We start from the raw sequence: 19,685 nt of genomic DNA, 5'->3' as shown, positions 1-19,685 counted from the left end.
CCCCACTTGGTCATTTGCATTCTTGTGATGCAAATGTTATAATCTTTTGAACGTATATTGTTTTTAGAAGCGAAACTCTGTTCATAATTGTCCCCAGCAACTAAGTGGAACTACGTTCTTCATCACGGAAATCTGACCAGAACTGGACTTAGGAGACCAAGTGGGGGGTAAATGGCGGTTATTGGACTATAATGCTGATGGGGATGTCATACAACTTCATGTCAAAAAATCCGAACTATCCCTTTAATATCCAAGCAAAAGCAGTAGTAATTGTACATTTGATCAAAGTTACTTAAGATTTGTCACATCAATACATGATCACTGCATAAGAGTTCTATCACAATAGTAGCGTCTATTTCGGAAATGCGCTACTTTCTGCTTCCGCACTCTGAGCATAATGGGCAGTGTAGTTCTTTTATCGTAAACATAAAACTAATATCCTGCAATGTGTTTTTTCATAGCTACAGGTAAACATAAATAATTAACATTAGCAGCTACAACTGCATCATCATTCATTTTGTCAGTTTAGTTTAGTTTTGGCTTCTGTTTCAATTTGTGGAAGGAAGTTCAGCAGTGATGTCATGGTCATGCATGAAAAGTTATAAAACATTTCAAAATGCACCTGCATTGTTTTGTGACTCAGTTAAATAAAAAAGTCTGTTTGTCCAGTCCTATACAGTATCGTAACATTGTTTTCTTACAAGTACTGTTAAAATATCTTCTCCTTTCATTCTCGTGGACGCAGTATTGTGTATCATCTCGCCTCGTGAGCTGAGTGTATTGTGACAGGTAATCTAACAGGTATATACTTAAAATTGTAAGAGGTCTGCCTTGCTGGCGGCTACCGTTGGGATGGTGTGGCCTGGTGTCTTCCTGCTCCCCGGCGGTCCTCGCTCTCCACGCCTGGGTTCTGGATTGTATGTCTGGGTCCCCGGCTCCGCTGCTCCTTGGGTTACCAACGGGGGATAGAGCGAGGCTTCCGGGTGTCGGGCAGTCGACCACTGTGTGTGTGCGCGTGTGTGTGTGTGTGCTTTTATTTATTTATTTTAGTTATTTTTTTGGGGGGGGGGGCATACAGGGGTTTGCTCCGTGGGGTCGGGTGCTGGGTGATACATATCTGCCACCCGTGCCCCCACCGGGTGGGTGGGGGTGTGCCTCCTGCATCCCTGGGCGGGGCGGTCCTGTGTCGGGGGTCGGGCGGGGGCTGGCCTGGGGTGGGCCTGGCTCCGTTCCCTGGGGGTGGAGGTGGCGGTGCGGGGGGGATTGGCGCTCCTGGCGTGGGTGGGCTTCTTTCCGGTTGTGGGGCGTCACTGGGCCTGCCGGTGTGGGGTGTGATCTCTCGCTGGTCTCAGGGGTTGGCTGTCCTCCGGCCCGCCGGCGCCCTGTCTTTGGCTGGGATTACCTCTCTGCGGCCCCTTGCTGGTCTTGCCGGGGGGGAGGGCTCTCTGGGGCTGGCTCTTGGGGCGCTGATCTTTGTGCTGCCTGCCCCTGTGGGCCTGGTGGCCTTCTGGTGGCGGGGGCTCGGCCTGGCTATTTGAGGCGGGGCTCTCTGGGAGGTGGGGGGCGGCCCCTTTCCTTTCATGCATTCTCAGTGACAATTACACGCCCACACATTCTTGCACCTTTACATATATGAAGATTTCCCCACATACAGAGATACCTGTACGCACGTACATATGCACACTCACAGTACATACGTACTTCCCCACATTACTCACTGAGTTAACAGGGTGTTATTATGTTGTTGGTTTTATTACAGCGACGGTGATTTATATAGTTATATAGTTTTTTTTTACAATGATATGCATTACCGTTATTGTCATTGTGATCACTATCATAGATAATCATTTCATGACTACAATTATGTGTGACTGTTTCAATGCAGTATTATCATTGTGATCACTATCATAGTTCATCATTTCATGACTACTATTATGTGTGATTGTCTCAATGCAGTATTGTCATTGTGATCACTATCATAGTTCATCATTTCATGACTGCTATTATGTGTGATTGTCATTGACAGCATTGTCACTGTGGTTGTTGATATTATTTTGTCCTTTCCATCAGGATCTTTATAGTCGTCACAGACATTTATTTGCTGATGTAGTTCTGTATGTTTCTGTTGTTCTGTTCTTGTTGTCACAATTGTTGTTGCTGCTGTTGTCCTTGTGTCTTGTCTCTTTTTTTTTTTTTGTCCCCCTCTTATCCCCGCACCCCCCGATCCGGTCGCTCCAAATTTGCGTAATAACAAGCATCTAAGTCAAATAAATTCTGTATGACAGGGGAAGTGTATATCACACTTCTCCCTGGCAGAGTAAATCTGTTGAGCACTTGAGGGCATTTAGATCTACAATTCTATTTGGACAGGACAGGAGTAAAACAAAAAAAAGGTGGCACTGACTAAGCAACATGGAAGTGGGATTTCTTAACTACGACTGCATAGCAACTGATTAAAGTGTGGCATTGCATTTCTATGCGTCACATATTAACATTTACTCGGTGATGTTTTAATTAGATTTTGTTTTATTATTAATGATCAGACTGGTGTGTGTGCTTTCAAAGTACGGAGCTTTGCTTTTGTTGTTTGATTACAGTAACAGTATGTGTTACATTAAGTAATTCCCCTGCTTATACATCCTCGCAGAAACCCTTCTCATTATAGCCTTGCCCCCTCCTTTATGGGCCCAATCATGGACCATTATCAGGCCATTCTCCATTTTGCACTCTACACGCTGATCGCCTTTACCCCTGAGTGCATTTGTGTCATCTGTCTGGGCTGAAGCCACGCGGCATGTCCACAGAGATTGTTTGTACTGTTTGTGTGTGTGTGTGTTTATGCGCGTGTGTGTGTGTGCATGTGTCAGGACCAATCAATAGGAGAGCAGGCAGACAATAATGATTGTTAAGTATGTGCGGCTAGAGCATGAAGGACAAGGCTTTTTTCCTGGAATCATGGAGACCGTTTATAATAATTTCATGAAAAAAGTGGCTTGCCTTATATTACCATTACTAATAATACATATCCTTAAAAAGAAAAAAAGGAAATAAATGGTCTGGCCGTAGATGTCATTACATAAAGCAGATAAAACGCCAGATAAAGTGGCCTCATAGTGTGTGATTATTGTTTACATGTCTTTTACAGCAGTGATTTCCAAACCAAGTGCATAATTAGCCTGTGTATCCCCCCTTTCTTACGCCACAATAAGTCATGGCACGTTTTTGGGTGGGGGTATGCTACGAAAGTGGCTCAACCAACCCAGGCTTTGTGCTCAACATGCAGCTCAACAAAACCTAAATTCCCCAAACAAAGCTACATGGTATTGCAACGGTGGTTGTCAACTAACTGTGTCAAGTCCAGTTCTCGGCTTTGTGCTCAGTGCTCGTTCACATTAAAGGGGGCGTTTGACGTAATATTATTCTACTTCCACGAAAAAATGAAGCGATTCCAGCCGGTGCATTTTACACAAGGTGAGAAAGTCATTATTATGGGGCGTTATGAGGAGTTCAAAAAAATTATTACTGCAAAAAGCATAGCACGCACGAGGACCGCTGGCAGAATAAAGCTCAGCATGTAAATTTGCAAGTTTAAACTATTATACTAACTATACCCTACTTGTATTTTCATTTATCAACACTCAACATTGCACAACTTTGACATATTAGCACTTATCCATTTAAAAAATAAATAAATCGGAGCAACTACTGTCTCTTTTCATCTTTCAACTGTCTGTATTGTTTTCAAATGCTGTAGCTTGTTGCGACCACTAGATGGCAGTGCTGGCATGTTTTGTGGCAACCTTTTTAATTTGTGAGAATTTTTTCCTTGTTAAAATAAACAAGTGTTTTCTTGCAGTTCATTGATGCCTCAGAGTGGTTATTCCTCCAGCAAATATTGTAATATAAGAACGGGTTGAGTACTCACGCAAGGACTGCTGTGACATACAAGTCTGCTAACACTGGCCTAATTAGTAATATTTCATATTGCATTGTATTCCTGGTGGTCGGCTCAAAAAGTGAGCATATGTACCGTATTCCCTCGGCTAAAAATCGTTTTCGCTTCTAGATGGATAATATCATCGGGGAATGCGAGCGGCGCAATCATTTTTTTTTTCTTTTTTTTTTTTCTCCATGTCCCCTCGGGCTCTGTAGGTTCTCTAAATAGTGACGCCATCTCCGAATTAGCTAAACAGTGAAACAATGACACTTCCATAACCGATTTTAAGCTAAAAGCTTAGACATACTCATAACCTGGTCGGGACCAGTTTATGAGTTAGTTACCATGGTGATACTGCTGCTTTAAAAGAGAGCTGCCTTTGCGGAACAGGCAAGTCAGGCTTTTCACTCAACACAGCTCGCTAACCCACTAAACTTACTTTGAAGAAAACCCCCTTGGTGGTGTGCCATGAAATTTTTGTAAATCTAAGTTACACTACTCACAACAAGTTAGGGATGTTCGGCTTTTGGGTGACTTTTCAGGATGCGCCTAAAATGCACGATAACATTTACAGACATTTTGCAGGTGCCCCAACCGCACACTGCTCACAAAAAGTTAGGGGTATTTGGCTTTCTGCTTAAAGGTTAGAGTTTATTTTAGGTTCATCCTGAAATGTTGTATAATGCCTATAATTTTTTTGTGTGTAGTGTACGGTTTGTGCCTCTAAAGGTTGGGCATAGTGATGTGCAGATCGATACCAAAATACCGATATTTCCAATACCAGCTCTTCATGCTCTGATATCTGATATTAGTGCAGACCTGCCAACATGTATGAATTTGTCGTACTCGGCATACAATTTGACTGTTAATATGCTTGTGAGCTTCACTGCTCTCCATTTTGCTGAATTTTGCTGGTTTCAGTTTTGAGTTCAGTGTGTACAGTACAGATATATACACCTGTAATACTCGCCTTCATCCTGAGGGGGGCAGCATTCTCATTTTGCCTTCCAGATAATGCCTGTGTGAGCCACAATTTGGTAAATATTGAACATATACTACATATATATTACAGTATTTTTAAAGGGATGGCTTTATGTAAGAAACATAAATGAGTAAAAATGTTATAAAAGTTTATTTCGACGTCAACATATTAAAAGTCACCATTAAGAATAAGTAGACTGTTACTTGAGTTTGCCATGTTCTTTCTATTTTAGCATCCACCGAGCGAATTCGGTCACGGTTGGTGCCCCCTAGATCCCTCTCCTCATGCATCACGCTTTCAAAATAAAACATCTTTACGTCACGTCGACGCTGCTGCTGACGAAGTCATGTACTCCACTCCTCCTATCTTCTCCAACTCTCTCATCAGGACCACGGGGATGAGACGGACTGATGCACGCCGCGCAACTTTGCTCAACACGGCGCAATTCTCTTCTCAGTCTGCTCAGTGAGTGTAAAGTGCACAAAAAGGCTTGATAGTGACGTGTCGCAGTTGGATTTTTCCCCTATGTCGCGAAAGCAGGCGGACCATGACTACAACCTCCGGAGTATGAGCAACCTGATGGGCGAACGCTGGAGGAAAGTGAACGATGGAGGAGAGCGGAGTCTCATCAAGGCTCCATCCAACGCCAGCATCAGCAGCCTGCAGGTGGCCTCTTCCTCCAGCGCCCCGGCAGCCTCCTCCGCCTCGTCCACCTCCACCGGGGACCTGGAGAGGGCTGCGCGTAAGCAGTTCCAGCAGGATGTCACACCCGGCTTCGTCTATGTCCTCTCCGCCTTCTCCGCCCTGGGAGGGTTCTTGTTCGGCTACGACACCGGGGTGGTCTCCGGGGCGATGCTGTTGCTTAAGCGGCAGCTGCAGCTGAGCGCACTGTGGCAAGAGTTGCTGATCTCAAGTACTGTGGCCGCGGCCGCCTTGGCTGCCCTCCTGGGCGCCTTCCTCAACGGGCTCTTCGGGCGCAGGGTGTGCATCCTCCTGGCCAGCTTCTTCTGCACCGTCGGCGGGATCGTGCTGAGCACTGCCCCCGGGAAGGAGGTGCTGCTGGCGGGAAGGCTCGTTGTTGGAGTTGGGCTGGGTAAGACCATTAAATGTCATTTGGAGCACAAATTACTATTGTAGTTTTTTGTAAAAGTGACAAAAAGTTGCTGAAGTATTGAAATACTACAATAATATGAGTTCATTATCTTACAATGCAAAAATAGTACAATGTACAGCAATAATAAGCTCAGTAATTACTGAGCTGTTACACACAAAGCATGATGAATGACATATTTGCATACTGTGTACTCAGAATGATGGTTATACTTGATCTCGTGATGCTATGAACCAACCTGAGAGAAAATATGCCTTTTACGTGCAGGTTTTTGCATACATTGAATGTCTTAATTCTCCAGCTTACGCAAACTACTATATCAAACACTGATTTTGATTTGGGGAAAAACAATCTTAAAAAGGAAATATTGAATTTCAAGCACCTGTAGGAACCTTGAGGTGTTGCGTAGTTGCAAATGTCAGAGCTCAAGATTCCCTCCATCCTATATAATTGCAATTAGCTAAGATGCTAATTACACAGCGTGGTCCTCATGCCTGTCAAGCTCCATGCCTCTGGTTATTCGACAACTTGCTGTCTTTGCCATTATCATCATTAGGATCTTTATTAGATTTGCTTGGGTACCATTGCATGATGAATGTAGAAGCAAAAGAGGGTGTGTGTGTGTGTGTGTGTGTGGTCCTAGTATGCCTAATGGAAACACTTTTAGTGTTGACTGTCTCCTAATGGTTGTCCTAACAGTTTGTCATCTCCTTCCTGGTCCTCACTGCTATGCCTTTCCACGCAGCTTGCTTTTTGATCACATTTCAACATATGTCTTCGAAATTATTTTTAGTGTTGCTCATGAGTCACATCCCCCCAAGGAAAGGGTTGTTAAAATCAGCTTCCCGTGCAGTGTGCCGCTCCGATGGCTGTTGTCGGTCGCCTCCTTTGAGAGGAAGAAGTGCTCCACTGAGGGATAGGAAATGCAGACTGTTTTGACTCTTGAATAAGAAGCATTATTCTTTATCCCCTTCCTCAACATAATGCCCACTTCAGCAATTATCTAATGTGTAACTGAGTCTGGAAATTGTCATTTTCAGATGGTGGTTTTGAATTCACCTGTTGGTGGAAAGAATGCAAACATTAGGCTCATATTGCTGTTATAAAAATAATAATGCTCGGTTTAGTTTCCTGCTCCACACGGTCTGTGTGGGTATCAAAATAAACACTTTACACGCCAATATACATGCAAAACTATATCTGCATTTATAACCTGCAAGCCATGCTGGCTAACTTCCTATTAGGGAAGTGTGCGCTTGCCCAGTGGCTGGTAGACATTCACGGTTTAGCATTCACATAATAAACACATTAAGGCTATTTTTGCTGTGTTGCCAGCACCCAAAGCATCAAACAAACATTCACATCATTAACGACTATTGTTTCCTATTCTGCAAATGAGCACAACTGAAATACTGAAAGCAAGCTGTGTTTGCAGAGCTAATCACCAGGCCCTTCATTAGTTCATTTTGCTTGTTAATTTAAAATGTCCTCCTTCTTAGTCGTCAACATGTTTCCCCGTACAGATGTATTCATTACACAACCATGCATGAACCAGAGCCTTGATGGAACAGGAAATGCATTCCGGCACCACAATTAGTCGTCAAAGATGTTATTTTTCATTCCGCTGTACTATTCCAGCTGGTCTGTCATTTGCATTCTCATATTTATATTACAAACAGTTGTCAAAGATGCCAACAGCTAAGGATTTCTGGAACGAATCGACCCAAAAGGTCACTGAAACTGTTTATTCAACCAGGAAATGCCACACACCAGCACAGCCTTGGTTGTCTCGATTGCTTCTTCTCATTGAAGGCTTCTGGCGTGTCATCTCTTGGCTGGTTATTGTTAAGATGACCTTTTACACGAGCCCAGACTGTTGTTGTTGTGTTATTATGCCATGCAAGTCATGACTGACACAGATTTATTGCAGGGCTCTAACTGGCGCCCGTGAGCTGAATCTGGTCCATGAGTGATGTCAGACCGGCACACTGACGAGAGTTGATAACTTGGGAGCAACATTTTTTCAACAGATTTTGAAAAACAGTAAAGCATTTATATCATATAGAACAGGGGTGTCCAAAGTGCAGAGAAGAAGAGAAAAACAGCGAGCTGATTGGCTGGGAGAAAAAAAGGGGGCGGGGCACAGCTAACCAGTGATAATTAGTTTAGCACTGAGGAACAGCACAAAAAGTTCTGTAAATCCAGATGAAAACATTAAAATAAAAAGTAGAAAGGTGGTTTACACAAGAAAAGTAATGGGTTAAGTCTACAGTATAGGTAAGTACATTTCTTGCCTCTTTGTATTTGGAGTGACAGTATGGGGGGGCTCTGAAGCACAAAGACATCCTTTCTGATGGTGCTTTAAATGCACCACCGTTTTGTACTGCTGCATCAAGTTTCTGTAATAGACTTTTGTGAAAAGATTGAACATTCTATCAAGCTATTTTGTCATAACTATCTATGTCTTTGTGCTACGCGTTGTTTTTACTCAAGCAAAACAGATCTTGCTGAATCTGATTAGGAGTGGACATAATATCCTATTTCTCTCCACTGAATTAAATCACCACTCATGGGGCTTTTTGCCATTGGAAAGTCAATGACTTCTTCTTTATCCAGGATAGTTTTCCTTGGAATCCTAATTAGCTTCCTCGGCGGCTAACATCCTCGCTGTCAGTGATGGAGGGTTCGAGTGAAGTATCTGCCTGTGATCAAGTGAGTCAGTCGCAAGCCTGTGTGCCTGGAGGCTCCACGGGCTAGTTTAAGCAGACAATGACTTTTCTGTGTGTGTGTGTGTGTGTGTGTGTGTGTGGATGGATGGATGGAGCTGGGAAACTGAAAGCATGGATGATTAACAAGAATGTGAATAGCCGTATTTGTTTGATAGACAATGACTGCAGTGTTATGGACATTTTGTCTACTATTGTAGACAAGCCACTTGATGCAATATTGTTGCACTCACTGCCTAAAATAAACAGACAGGCCTCACTCTATCGCCCACTCGATAATGTCAAGTGTTTTGACTTATGACCTTTTTGCTGGCTGCAGCGGTATTGGTTTGGAGACAAGTGAAACGGACATGGTCATTATTCGCTTGAGTGTAGCGCCTCGCTTGTATGGGCGGTCTGTAGCCTCGGCCGGTGACGAGGAACGAGTACAGCTCGAAACAAGAGCGGCCGGGAGGTGAAAAGTGGCAGTGAAGACAGGAAATTGGTTTAATGAGGAGAATACAGATGGAGGCATTACAGCAGATGAGGGTATGGGAGCTTTGCGGGTGTTTTTGTTGAACTTGTGTGAGTATTTACATGTGTGTATGCACCGCAAACACATTTGGGTCACCTTCTGATGCTGCCTGAGTGCTTGACAGTCCTCAGCCACAACATTAGGTACACTTGCATTCACTCCTAACTGCATTCATGTGACTGTAAATGACATTTGTGCCACCCCTGATGGGTTGTGCTCAAAATGCTCTGGAGGACATGCTAGCATACATGCAATACAGATATCCTCAGAGATGTATGGTCATTACACAAATATTCAATGACTTATGGGCAATCAGTTAGGTGCTCCGTCAATGATGTTATCCAACCAATCATGCTCAAATTTTACAGACATGTGTGCCCACTGCAACATCTCCACATAGCTACTGCCATTTGACGCCCCTGCACAACCTGAAGCTCCATTGTTCCATTAAAGGGAAAAGCACCGCAGATCATGATGGCGCCCCCTCCACTCTCCTTGTCAATCCTCTAAAGGTGTGTAACAAATTTCAAAAGGTAATAGGACTGGCAACAAAGTAGGGGTGCATATTTGACAAATTTTCATCCTTGTGTGTGTAGCAGCTCAGGAGTAGAAAGGATTTACACAAAGAAATACTGTACATACATGTGAAAAAATTAAGAAACCACAAGGCAATGTACTCCAATGTCAACTATCACTACAATAATACAAAATGTAAATGAAAAGTTTGATATGATTCTTGTATTAGCTCTCATTAAAGGTATGAAGTGTAATCTTACAGAGTGGAAAGTTTATGTTTTACCAATATTTCCCATTCAATTTCATTAGTATGACTTCCAGTTATTTATAGGGTTGGGAATCGAGTCTTGAGCATCGATGGGAACTGGGACTAACATTCCGATTCTCCCAGGATCATTCAAATGTTTTTATTTCGATTTCTAGTTTTGATGCCCGCTTCGCCAACCGAAAGAAATGGCCGTAAACACCATCGAAGAAGAAGCTGGCAAGCACCAGCAAAGAAGAAGATGCGGCTAAAAAGTTGGCTTAACTTCATAAAAAAAGAGTGGTTGGCTCAGTGGAACATTTGCAACACAATGAGATCGTGCAACCCTGACCCTAACCCTAACCCTTCATACATTCATGGTGTAGAAACAGAGTACCTCGTCTTGATGCGCTACGTCGGACTTCCTCAAAGCAATCAGAATCAGGGAAGTCAAACAATAAATGACATCTTTCTCATGCCAATGTAACTGAGCTTTTCAGGATGCTAGCTGATGTGGAAGTTCAGTGTAAATAAAGGACGGGAGCTACGGCTATGGCTAAGTCGCTGTTAGCAGTCAAGGGACCTTCACAACTCGCACAACACACTTCCTGCCTCCCTTCCCTATATCCTGTTTACTTGTGTTACACCAACACTGAGGCAACAAAGTATACTACTTTTCAGAATTAAACGTGTTTTGTGAAAGTGTACTCCTGGAATAGAAACTTCTTAACATTTTATATTCAAGTTGAATGGTTTTATATTTATTTACTAGTTGAAAATAACCATGTAAGAAATTCATATTAAAGTTGATAAAAAGTTCATTAAACAGCTGGAATCGTTTAAATTCAAATGATGCCCAACCCTAGTTATGTAAGAACATACGGTTATAAGTATTTCTCCTTCTTCTGTTAATACACATTTATGTTACCTTGGCTTACTAGAAAGGATAGCTGCAAAACTGTGGCTCATGGTTCAAGGCTGGACACATTTTGTCTTCAAAAACAAGTCATTCTGCCTTTAAAAACGAGTCCCTCTAATGGCGTTTCCATGCCAACAGCATCAGAGAAACCTTATGCATATCCTTGCACCTGTTTTCCCCTCCTGATAAAGTTTGTATAACTATGCCTTTGCCCCGTCCATCGGCGAAAGGCTGCGTGATCTGTTGTCAACTGTCTCCTTCTGCACAATAAATTCCACAAAAGACAAAGTTGTCGTCGAACAGCTTATTTCTCCTCTCCATTGGTGTCAAAAAGAAATTTTGGTGTCAGAAGTGGGATCGCTTGTGGCTCTGTGGCTGTTTCAATTAGGAAAGTTTCAGCAGGATCCCTCAAGTTGCTCAGTATGGCATCAGCAGGGGTTGCTCTATCTTTATCGACGTCTGATAAAAGAGTCCTGCAAAGGCTTCAGGTCCACAGATTAGTTAGTTTGAACCTCCATGAAGCTTTGAACTTGCGTGAGTTTGGGACATGTAGCTTCACATTGACGTTAAATCATCAAGACGATTGAAGTGTTTTTTTTTTTCCTGATGCAAGGACGACAGCAATAGAGCATTCCCATATCACCATCTTTTCTGAGCATCCAATCTGTGTGTGTGTTATTGGATTTGTCTTCCCAAAAGCTGCCACCGCATGGTGCCAGACTGGCTGATTTCCTGAGACGGGGTTGCCATAGCAACAGGTAGCCACGTAAGGCATGGTGACCAGTCAGGGCAGGGTGGATGTAAGTAACAAGAAGGAGAAGGGGAAGAGATGGGAGGAGAGGGCGTGATGATGGTGGTGGTTGTGGGGGGTGGGGGTGCATAGAAAGCAGGCTATTAATAGAGCTTATCACGAGCCAGCTGCAGAACACTGTGGTCTTGTGTTACCTCCACGTGGAGCAAAATACATTTTGGATTGTTGGTAGTGTCCCTAGCATGCACCAACATGAAGCTATTTTTTTGCATGTATTCATCAGTGGCAATTGCTTTTACGGAGAAGACAGGTCAGAGGTCCAAGATCACATTTACTTTTTGATGACTCAGCACATGCACACATTGTACACTCATTGTATCAGTGATCAAGTGTCTAATTGTGCAATAAGCCAAAAAAATGCCGTTTGTTACAGTCACACCATTTTACTAATGTCTTATAAAGTCGTCCCATTCCAAAGCGTAGTCGTTCTCCATAGTAGCCTGACCTTATGGTATATCTACTTCTATTTTCAGCTTGATGTGTGAGTGCTGGGAGGGCGGGGGAAGGCAGGAGATGGAGAGAAGATGGGGAGGAGCATTCTTACTTTGGTTTAATGGTAATGGTTTAATTCATTTTGAACATGCATGCAAGTTACAATGGAATACATCACATAGTACAATTCACAGTTGTCTAAGAAGGAGAAGGTAATCCTACCCTCCATCTGTTTTACATTAATTGCAGTACATTTGTTCACTTCCTGTATTCCATGTACTCTTTGCCAGTTTTAAATACATAGGAAAAAGATAAGGCAGTATAACTATGTGGTAAAATAGAAGTCAAGGTTGTAGTCACTTGAAATAAGGTATATAACAGTCATAATAAATAATAAGCAATATGTAATAATAAGAACTGCTGAAAGTGTTAATAGTTGACAGAAATATAGTTGGGTGATTAGTGAGTACAGACAGTGTTCTCACAAAAAATGAAGAGTTAGTAGTCAGTGTAGTAGTGGTTACTTTATAATTCTACATTATTTATTTATGTGCTGCTGTTGCCACTACTGTCTTGTGTACTGCATACGGTGTCGCTGCTATTGGAACCTTAATTTCCCTGAGGGCACACAACCAAGGGATCAATAAAGTTCTATCTAATCTAATCAAATGTCTAAAACGTTGGCAATTTTCCCAATTGAGGAAATTGGAGAAGTGCCCCACCCCTCAGGCAGATGTGTAACATATAAACTTTGGTCTGTTATTTTCGGAGTAATTTCCTTAATTTTGGTCTTAATGTGTCAGTTCTCCCTGTCCTTTCACTGTTGTCTGATACGATGGTGTGTGACTAGCAACGTTTTTCTTTTTTTTTTTCCTTTCCTTTCCTTTTTTCTTTTTCTTTTCTTATCTTACCTTGTGTGATGATTTCAATTCAATTTATTTATATAGCGAAAAATCACAACAATCATCTTCCACATCTGTCACACTCACATATGACAAAACGAGAACAAACTGAAACCCCACGTGAGTAAGCACTTGGTGACAGAGGCAAGGAAAAACTTCCTCTGGGGAAGAAACCTTGAACAGAACCCAGGCTTTGTGAGGTGGCCATCTGTCTCAACCAGCTGGGTTGAGATAGAAAAATAGAGTAGAGGGATAGATGGTAGCTCAAGCCAGAAAACAGGAGAGTCTTTATCTTAGTCCAAGGAACATAGAGGAGTGTCTCTGATACATCAGGGGTCAGTTCTAACTATGTATATGCTTCAGCAAAAAGGTGGGTTGTTAGTTTAGGTTGTTAGAGTGTTTGCCTCCTGGATTGAATGAGGGAGATGGTTCCATAACAGAGGAGCCTGATAACTAAAGGCTCTACCTGCCATTCTACTTCTAAAAATTGTAGGAGTAGCAAGTAAGTGTTGATAAGGCACGAGGAGCTCTGTAAGGTATTCATGGTTCTAAAGAAAGGTCTTTCTGACAGTTTTTCACATACATTTGGAAGTAAATCCTTTCCTTGTACTATTTGGTTATTATAAACGCATAGATAAGCACATCTTTAATTCATCTTGCATCCTTTCTATGCTGTCAAAATGATCCTCACTTTATTCAAGTGTCAGCTTGTTGATCTTTCGCTTTCTCGCCCCCACGGTGCAGGCATCGCCTCCATGACGGTGCCCGTATACATCGCCGAGGCCTCGCCGCCACACCTCCGTGGCCAGCTGGTGACCGTTAACACCCTCTTCATCACCGGCGGACAGTTCACCGCCAGCCTCATCGACGGCGCCTTCAGCTACGTGCAGCACGACGGCTGGAGGTCAGATATGCGCACAGAAAATCCATGATGCTTTTATTGGAAATGCATGAGATTAGCCATGATGTTTGTATATGATGCACGATATTATCGGCCATCATATCAAATGCCAGACGAGTTCAAGCTGGCTCAAACCCAAAATGTCAACATATACACGGGCCAATTCTAACATTTGCAGAGTTGCCACATCTGCACATTTCGACCATACGGTGCAATCTCGTCCTCTTCTAGTGTCGGAATAAAAGCCCATTTACAGTGTTTCCATGCTGAGTTGTGAAATGTCAGTGTAGATAAAGACTGTCCTTTCCGCTTGAGGCACCGCTCTGATTTCGCAGATTAGTGATCCCGACTTCACAAATTGCTGGGTTTCATGCAGGATTGTGAAAGTGCAGCTCTGAGCAAAAGAACGTTTTTGTACGCACTTATTGTACGTGCTTCCTTTTTATTATATATTTATATATAACTGCTTCCACTTAGTCAGTACGCTCCCAGTAAGGCCTTTTTTCTCTCCTCACCGTCCTTCTGCACAATTTTTGGACTTCCAAGCAGCCTATTTCTCGGAACATATTGAACTTTGATTGTGTGCTTAAGTGGAGGCGGGGAGCAATTTTCCTCTTCCTATAAAATTCAGTGTTTCAGACGTTTGTGTGTCTGAGTGAGCCTGTTCTGTCTAGACACTGCAAATTGCCACTTTGTAGTTTGGATTTGCTGTCAAACGTGCAGAACCGTGTTCACATGTGCACTGTTGTCATGCGACGGATTTTAAGTTGTAAATACATGATTCTGTTTGTCCAGGGAAAATCTGCTGCTGGCTCCAAAATAGATGCGAGACGAGTCAAGTTCTTTGAGAATAATGCAAGAGACTAATGAATAAAAAAAGAAAATGTCTAACTTCTCATGCTGAAATGTTAATATCAAAGACAACGTAAGCGAGGGGAGGGTGATCTCCTCCTCCTGTGAGGGACAGAGACGATGAAGGACAGACTCACATGCCCAGACACCAACTGCTGTCTGAATCAGGAGTCGAGCATATGGAGGACGTCTACACAAAGAGCATGCCATCATATGCCGGCATCTGAAAAAGGCTAAGGGCATCACATGGTTGAACACGAGGAAAGTTATAATAAGGCCCATTTGCTTCAGTATAAGGAATTGCTTTATGAGTGCAAATATAAATGCTAGTGTAATATAATGTGGGTTAAATTGCAGGCTCACAGTAGGTGTTTAGGCAGAAGGATCTACATTAAGCCTAACATTTCCCCCAATGTTTAATTTTAAACATTCTCCCACAGAAAAAAGCAGTTGAAAGCTTCGCGTCACAGAGAAATTACAGCAGAGTAGATATGAATGCCGTGTTTCCCCTTGTCGCCTCTGCAGGTACATGCTTGGCCTGTCGGTGGTGCCCGCTGTTCTCCAGTTTGTAGGATTCCTCTTCCTGCCTGAGAGCCCTCGCTGGCTGATCCAGCGCGGGCTGACCCAGAAGGCCCGCCGGGTGCTCAGCCAGATACGGGGAAACCAGAACATCGACGAGGAGTACGACGGCATCAAGAACAGCATCGAGGAAGAGGAGAAGGACGGTGGAGGAGGTGAGAGGAGTGCTGGGGGAGGAAGTAGATGCTTGATAAAACACGTGACGTTTGTGTGTCGATGTTGTTGTATCATATGTATGCACGCAACACATGTTCCTGCCAAGCATTCCATGCTGTTCCCCCTCGCTGACAAATCAACTGTGCCAACAAACAAATCCGCTCGTCACAGCAAAGGCAGTGAAGCCTGCAGGCTAATAGACATTAATTTGCACAATATTGTTCTGTCTAAATGGAATCGTCTCTTTAATTGCAAAAACGTGTGTAGAAGAAATGGCCGTACAGTAGCAGTTTATTTCTATCCCTCCATTTCTAATCTATGCCATAAGACAAACCACGCTCCACGGTAACTGTGTTTACTTTTTTTCAGGGACAAAAATATGACTTTTAAGGTCTAAAAGTTAAAGGGACGATTCAGTTTTTTTTATCACATCCCCATCAGCAGTGTAGTGCATCAACAATTCGTTTGTCCCATGATCCGAGTTCTGGTCGGATTTTAGTGATGAGGAACGTCGTGGGGCCACTTAAGTAAAGAGTTTGGCTTCTCAAAACAAAATGCGGTCAAAAGAGTAATACATTTGCATCACAAAAATGCCTCCTCGAAAAAAATCAGACCTCACAATCGCTCAGCGTTACTTCCCCGTCCCGTCCCACGGTGTTTACATGCGCGGATGAAGATGTCTTCATCCGCTGTGGAACACATGCACAACAATGGACGGGCGACAGCGCCATTACTTTGAAATAATGTAGAAATGTATGCACCTTACTTTATGGCAGGAAACGTTTATTATGAACAATTTAATTGTCTCGTTGTCATAGTCTCCGGAAACTGAGAGTTTCAGACAAGAGGAGAAGAGGACAGATTTACCCTGTAACCAGTATGGAGGATTTTGTGATGAGAAACTTACTATCGTGCCACAGTGGGATCCGGTATCATTAAAAAAAAAAAAAAACCCTGAAATGAGCAGGATAGGACCACAAGAAATCATCAAACAGTGCCCGAGTGAGCTTATAACATTTGTTTGAGGCTACTTTCAGGTGCTATCTAGCGTTCTTGCGTAGTATTTATTTCAAAAATATGTGATTACTGCGGTTGTAGCCTGCGGTGGTTTATACAGTAGCTAGCTACTCAAATGACACAGAATGAATGAATTCATGGTGATCAGTAATGAGCCCATTTGACGTTTCCCTAAGTGTGTCGTTGAGGGACGTGAAGACAGCTCTTGGCGCTGTGACCAGTCGCCCGAGAGAGGCGAGGGAGATCACTTTCATCCAGTATCTAATCAACCTTGACAACTGAGAACACCATGTGTCTGGCAGGAGTGCCATCCAAACATCCCCTTGGGGCCTGTGTGGCCTGCAGTGAAGACGAACCTTCACCACACTCGTGAACATAGAGGCAGCAGACTCGCTGTGTGCTCAGCTGTGTCATCTCAGCATCTCTTCTGCAGTGTGCGTCCTCTCATGTAGCCAATAGTTAGCTGTGTTGGAACATTTTTAATGGGATATACTGTATTTAGTGCCTGTTTCTTGTGGGACTTTTTTTTGGAATTTTGCCCATCATCCACAATCCTTACGTGAGACATGAACACACGTCTTTCTCTTTTCTGTGCGTTTTAAAGATACAAAAAGAAGAAGCTCATCAATGCACATAATGGGACACACCTATTCCGCCTAGAAAACCCGCGATTAAAACACTTGCAAAACCGTCTTATCATTTTATATCCATGCTGTAACCATGTAGCAACAGGTACATTCATGATAACATGTAATACTTACAGCATCTTGCCGTACTTTGGTCCTTTGAAGCATTCCCGGAACCTCCTTCCTAGGCGCATTGATTTCACATAGCAACATAAAAACGATCGCCTACATTTAACTTTTCCAAATTCAGAAATAAAAACACAGAAACGGTGGCCGCACCTCCGGTATGTAGCGTTACCTTTTGGTGGTGGCCTGATGTGCTGTGAGCACAGCGCTGGTGCGCTATCAGCAAGTGTGTGATGAAGCTAGCCGGCTAGCAGCTAGCCGGTGTCACTTTGCGAGTAAAGTAGTTCTTTGGCATAACAATGTCAATAACAATATAGTTTGGTTATTGTAACATCCCATTATGTGTATGCTTAGCTGTCTCTTTTTAACTGTTTTTATATCTTTAGAACGCACAGAAAAGAGAAAGACGTGTTTTCAAGTCTCACATAAGGATTGTGGATAATGGCCAAAAAAAAAAAACAAAAAAAAAACGACACAACGCCATGCAAAGTGTCCCTACTGTTCATTTTTTGCCTCATAGCTTAGCGTTAGTTAGCTAAAGTAAAGCAAAGCAATTAAGTACATTGATTCTGGCAGTGCTGTTTTTGCCTGTGCACTAATTAAAGGTTTTAAATTGATCCTACTTTAATTGTATGCGTGAACTTCCCTCTTTAGAAAGCGCCCTTACCTTAACCCTACAATTAGTTTGGAATAAAGATGAAATATTGAGATTTCATGGTAAAAATATCGTGTTTTGCATGTTTACAGGGCTTGTTTACATTTTAGCACAGTGCCCTACTAAATTCCTGTATAAATGCTCAACATGGTGCTGGATTCATTATATATTGGTGCTTCTACACACAATTGTATCACCTCCTAATGGTGTGATGAGCCATGTGGCTGGTGTTCTAAGTGTGTGCTTCAAGAGCTAAACAATAGCTTAGAAGTGCGTTGCGCAAGATCTGGCCTTGATGCTGCAATTTAGACAGTTTAAAAATGTTTTTAGTAAGCCCTAATGGGAACACACCACTTTACGTGTCTCTAGCTTTAATGCAAATGAGCTGTGTTCGTCCACACCTGCCGTCAACAGCGTGTTGGTGTCCAAGAAAGGCTATTGTGCACTCATAGATGCCGCACATCACATGCAACAACATCATAGCGAGAAGGGGGACAGGAGGACACTGATAGTTGCAGAGCTCCAGGATTTATTTTAAGATGTCAAGTGAACCTTTTTTTTTTTTTATACACGAGGCAGTCCTTTGTGAAGTGGTGGGCGCATACATGGGGCGAGCTCCTCTAGTTTAGGGACGGGTCAGAGGTGGCATAATGTTGATGAAGAAATGACCCCTTTTAAAAAAACACAGCTTCCAAGCGACCGTTTATCTATCTTCTCCGGATAGTGAAGTGAGGATAGATATGTTTCACATGTGGTGCTCATAAACAGGCTTAAGGGACACGTATTACTGTTAGAACATCATTAAACAGTCTGCTTTTCTTAATAGGGGACCTTTAAGGCTGCATTGTGCTTCACCGTTGTTAAGATTTTAAAGCTTTTCCTTTGACACATTCTGTTTAAAATCCAATGGGATTTGCCCGCTGAACCCTCTATTTATGAATACTGCGTGCGTGCGCGTGTGTGTGCGTGTGTGTGTGTATGTTCTCACCATGCCCCCATTGCTGGCATGTCGGTTACCATGGAAACAACACTTTTCCCCATCCCTTTTCTCTCCCTCTCACCTCAGACATAACAATGATTAAAGCGCGTGACAACCTTCCCATCCTTCCGACAAACACGCACAAAAACAAACACACACACACACACGTGCACACACTGAGAGCGTACAAGCCGCTCAGGTCAAGAATCTGATAATGATGGAAGTATTATTGTAGAAAATAGCAGCAGTCATAACAGACGAGAGGATTCAATGAGAGCTTTGTGTTGTTGCATTAGTTGTTGTCATTTTGCAGCCTGAGTCATAGCCAGTCAAAAAAACCACACCTTAGTGCCCACTTCATTTCCTTGAAGAAGTGGATAGATTGTTGCTGATGAAGATGATGGAAAGGTTAGCGGAGGGGAGAGGTTGTAAATGCTCGTATTTGGCCTGCAGTTACGACCGTGAAGCAATATTGTGGCAAACGTTGGAGGTCAGTCCTCGCCCCCATTATGTTGTCATTCTTCATGTGAAACTTGATATTTCATTGATTTGTGAGGCACAGGCTTGGAGCTTCCAAGCAACACTGAGCTGAGTCACATGAACAGCAACAAAAAAAAACAAAAAACCCCAAGAAGGACGCTGATTGATGGGAACAGTCGTGGGTTCTAAAACCACTATTTTCTTCATTTGTTTTGTGGGG

At 42.9% G+C, this 19,685-nt stretch overlaps 1 protein-coding gene across 3 annotated transcripts in view; it reads left to right on the top strand.

The window, feature by feature from the left end:
• LOC129194889 (proton myo-inositol cotransporter-like) overlaps positions 1-19,685 on the top strand; it is a 57,272-nt gene that overhangs the window by 15,001 nt on the left and 22,586 nt on the right. For all 3 annotated transcript variants that reach the window (XM_054800389.1, XM_054800388.1, XM_054800390.1), the window contains 3 exons: positions 5,307-6,012; positions 13,839-13,998; positions 15,373-15,581. In XM_054800389.1, the coding sequence (XP_054656364.1) occupies positions 5,445-6,012; positions 13,839-13,998; positions 15,373-15,581 (937 nt within the window). In that variant the 5' untranslated portion in view covers positions 5,307-5,444. The remainder of the gene's footprint in view (positions 1-5,306; positions 6,013-13,838; positions 13,999-15,372; positions 15,582-19,685) is intronic.

Source organism: Dunckerocampus dactyliophorus, chromosome 15 (genome assembly GCF_027744805.1).
Source record: "Dunckerocampus dactyliophorus isolate RoL2022-P2 chromosome 15, RoL_Ddac_1.1, whole genome shotgun sequence".
NCBI classification, from domain to species: Eukaryota; Metazoa; Chordata; class Actinopteri; order Syngnathiformes; family Syngnathidae; genus Dunckerocampus; species Dunckerocampus dactyliophorus.
This window is presented reverse-complemented; position numbering and strand designations above follow the sequence as displayed.